Raw genomic sequence first — 2805 nt, forward strand, 5'->3', positions numbered from 1 at the left:
CTGAGTGATACATATGTGTGAATGCAGCTACAGACTGTGTTTGTGTGATAGGCTTACTCATAACTTACTCTATTGAAACTAGGTTTTGGATTTTCATGATGCACTGAGCTGTGCAACATTCTGATGCAAAATTGGCTTGGTTAATTTGTGGTTTAGATTGTGCAAAACAGCCGCTGAGTACTGAGTCTTCGTAAGCCTCTACTTAATCCCACCTAAGAAAATTAAGCTTCTGCAATAGAAAGTGATCATCATTGAATGATTCAGCAAATCAATCTAGCAGGGCTAAATTACAAAAACAGCAAAAGTTCTTTCTCTAATCTTGTTCTATAATTGATTTACAACTGATCAATTAGCAACCACTCAAACTTACAAAGGACCCCTCCCAAGTACTTACAAACAGCTCCTGAAATTCCAATGTATCCCCCCCAGTTCTGAGACTAGTTATGTTACAGCCGTTTGCAGTATCCTATAATCACATGACTATAAATTATGATGTTTTTGCCGAAAAACTGCATTTACTTCCATTTTTTGGCAAAAATACTCCATAATGAACAATGGGTTTGCTTAACAACCACGAGAATCACTTAATAATAGCCACAAAAAAAAAAGCTTGTAAATTCAGGTCAGTCATGTGTTGACCTGCTTTGACAACCATCATGACTTACAACTGTCCCGGGCAGGCTCCGTTACTCTTGTAAATTGACAACTATTTGTATTACGCCCCCCCCTCTCTTTCATGATAATACTATTCCAAAACTGTATTTGTCTTCAGTCAACTGAATTCGGAGACAGGGAAATGATTCTGATATGAGTGGGGAGCTATTTTGAGTGCAATTGTTTAAAATGGAAAATGTGTATTAAAAAATTTACATTATCCAATGTGTATTACAGAGAACTGTCACTGCAGCCAAAACTACAAATAGCACATTAAATAATGGGATGATGCTATAGGTGACAAACGGAGAATTACACTGATGCTTGAGTTATCCATTTTGTTTTATTTTATTTTGGAAAAGATTATGCATGTTTCTTCATCAGATCAATTATTTCATTATACATGCGTTGGGGTGCATCCAGACCCCATATGAAATCGAGATGTGCCCAGTCTGGAATGGATTTATGGGAAACAAGTTGTTTAATTTGAGGCAATAAAATAGCAATATCTTTTGGGTCGGAAAGTAAATCTTTTCCTCCAGTCCATACCGCAGTTGGAACTGTCATAGCGTCCACTTTATATAATGGAGGAGTAAGCTAGAAAATATATATAACAATACAAAGAATTAGTTAAAGCAATGGCTTTTTCAAAAAAAAATTAAAGCGTATGAATGGAAGCAGAGTTAATATATTTAAATGATTGCTATAGTTCTTGGAAGGCTTACAAACATTAAGAAATAAAACAATTATTATTATTATAATTTGTGTGATGAGAACACAAAAACAACAATAAAATTAATGCAATGAAAATCAAAACCATTAAAATGATTTTAAGGAACAGCATTAAAGTATGTAATAATTAAATGTTTGATGGAGTAGATGCAGTTTTACCAATTTCTTAAATATTGGAAAGGTGGGGTGGGGGAACACCCCCTTCCTATAGCAACCATAATATAGGCAAGCAGCAAGGGGAATTTTCTGAAAGCGTCTCCTGGTGATGTAAATCACCTATTAGATTCACAGCGGGACAGTTGTTCACTCAGATAGTAAAGACTTAAGCCCTTTTGGATTTGTGATTATTATTGCTTCCCCTTTTACATTGCTCCTCTCTCTCATAGAACTAAATATCGGGAGTGTTATAAGCATGTAAAGTGTCCTGACCTCAAAATGGGTTGTTCTCTCATGAAGGCCCATCCTAACTCCATTCCTGTACATTTCAAGAGTTTCAGATATGGTCAGAATAAAATAATTTTTTTTTTGATAGAATGTGTGTTTGTTTGCTTTATTTGGCATATATGCCATTCTGACTGTCAACTGAGAATTTTAACTTAACAAAAATAATCAACTGTAAACAATGTGCTGAGGAATCATGTTGTCATGTCATAACTAAATGTCCTGATTATAATGTTATCATGGCTTATTTTATTATATGTTCATGAAATGTATATGCCATAGTGACATCCTTTGGGCTCAGTCCTTAAGTTCCTTTGCTGTGCAAATGCTTCTCAAATTAGTATAACCCAGACATTTGTAGAGAAGTTGAAGAAATGAGTGAAGCTGGTGCAACTTTGTAGGGGTTTGCTATGAGAAGCAAGCAATAGTCATCTGGTTGCCAGGCTTTGTAATTAGCGAGATATGGAAAAGAGGAAAGAAGATGTAAAGGTAAACAATGGTGAAATAATGTTGTGAAATAAGGATGACATAAATAGCTTCTTAGGAGACACAGACCATCTTGCAAGGATAGAATTGGGCTCCTCAGGACTGAAAAATGGCTCCTCTGGAGCAGTGTTTTTCAACCTTGGCGGTTTTAAGATATGTGGACTTTGGCTTCCAGAATTCCCCAGCTAGATGCTGACTGGAGAAATCTTGAAGGACTCCACTGAGTAGAGAAGGAGAGGAAACAAATCTGGAAAGAATGGTCTAGACCAGGGGTCCTCAACCTTGGCAACTTTAAAACTTGTGGAACTCAATTCGCAGAATTCTGAGAGTTGAAGTCCACAAGTCTTAAAGTTGCCAAAGTTGAGAACCCCTGGTCTAGACAAAAAAGAGGAAGTGGCTGGTTTAATGAAGCAATGAGAGGAAACAACAACAACAAAAATGCAAAAGATTTAAAGTCAGACAAGAACATAACTTGAGAGTGAGGAGAAAATA

The 2805-nt window shown here is 36.2% G+C and overlaps 1 protein-coding gene across 1 annotated transcript in view; it reads right to left on the reverse strand.

Moving 5' to 3' along the window:
* Positions 1-1017: 1017 nt before the first annotated feature.
* The window catches only part of LOC107302735 (lipase member M-like), a 25038-nt gene continuing 23250 nt past the window's right edge, over positions 1018-2805 (reverse strand). Inside the window, exon 9 of the mRNA XM_015831879.1 lies at positions 1018-1251. Coding sequence (XP_015687365.1) covers positions 1018-1251 — 234 coding nt within the window. The remainder of the gene's footprint in view (positions 1252-2805) is intronic.

The sequence above is a fragment of the Protobothrops mucrosquamatus genome, unplaced genomic scaffold (assembly GCF_001527695.2).
Source record: "Protobothrops mucrosquamatus isolate PMUCROS unplaced genomic scaffold, P.Mucros_1.0 scaffold_284, whole genome shotgun sequence".
NCBI classification, from domain to species: domain Eukaryota; kingdom Metazoa; phylum Chordata; class Lepidosauria; order Squamata; family Viperidae; genus Protobothrops; species Protobothrops mucrosquamatus.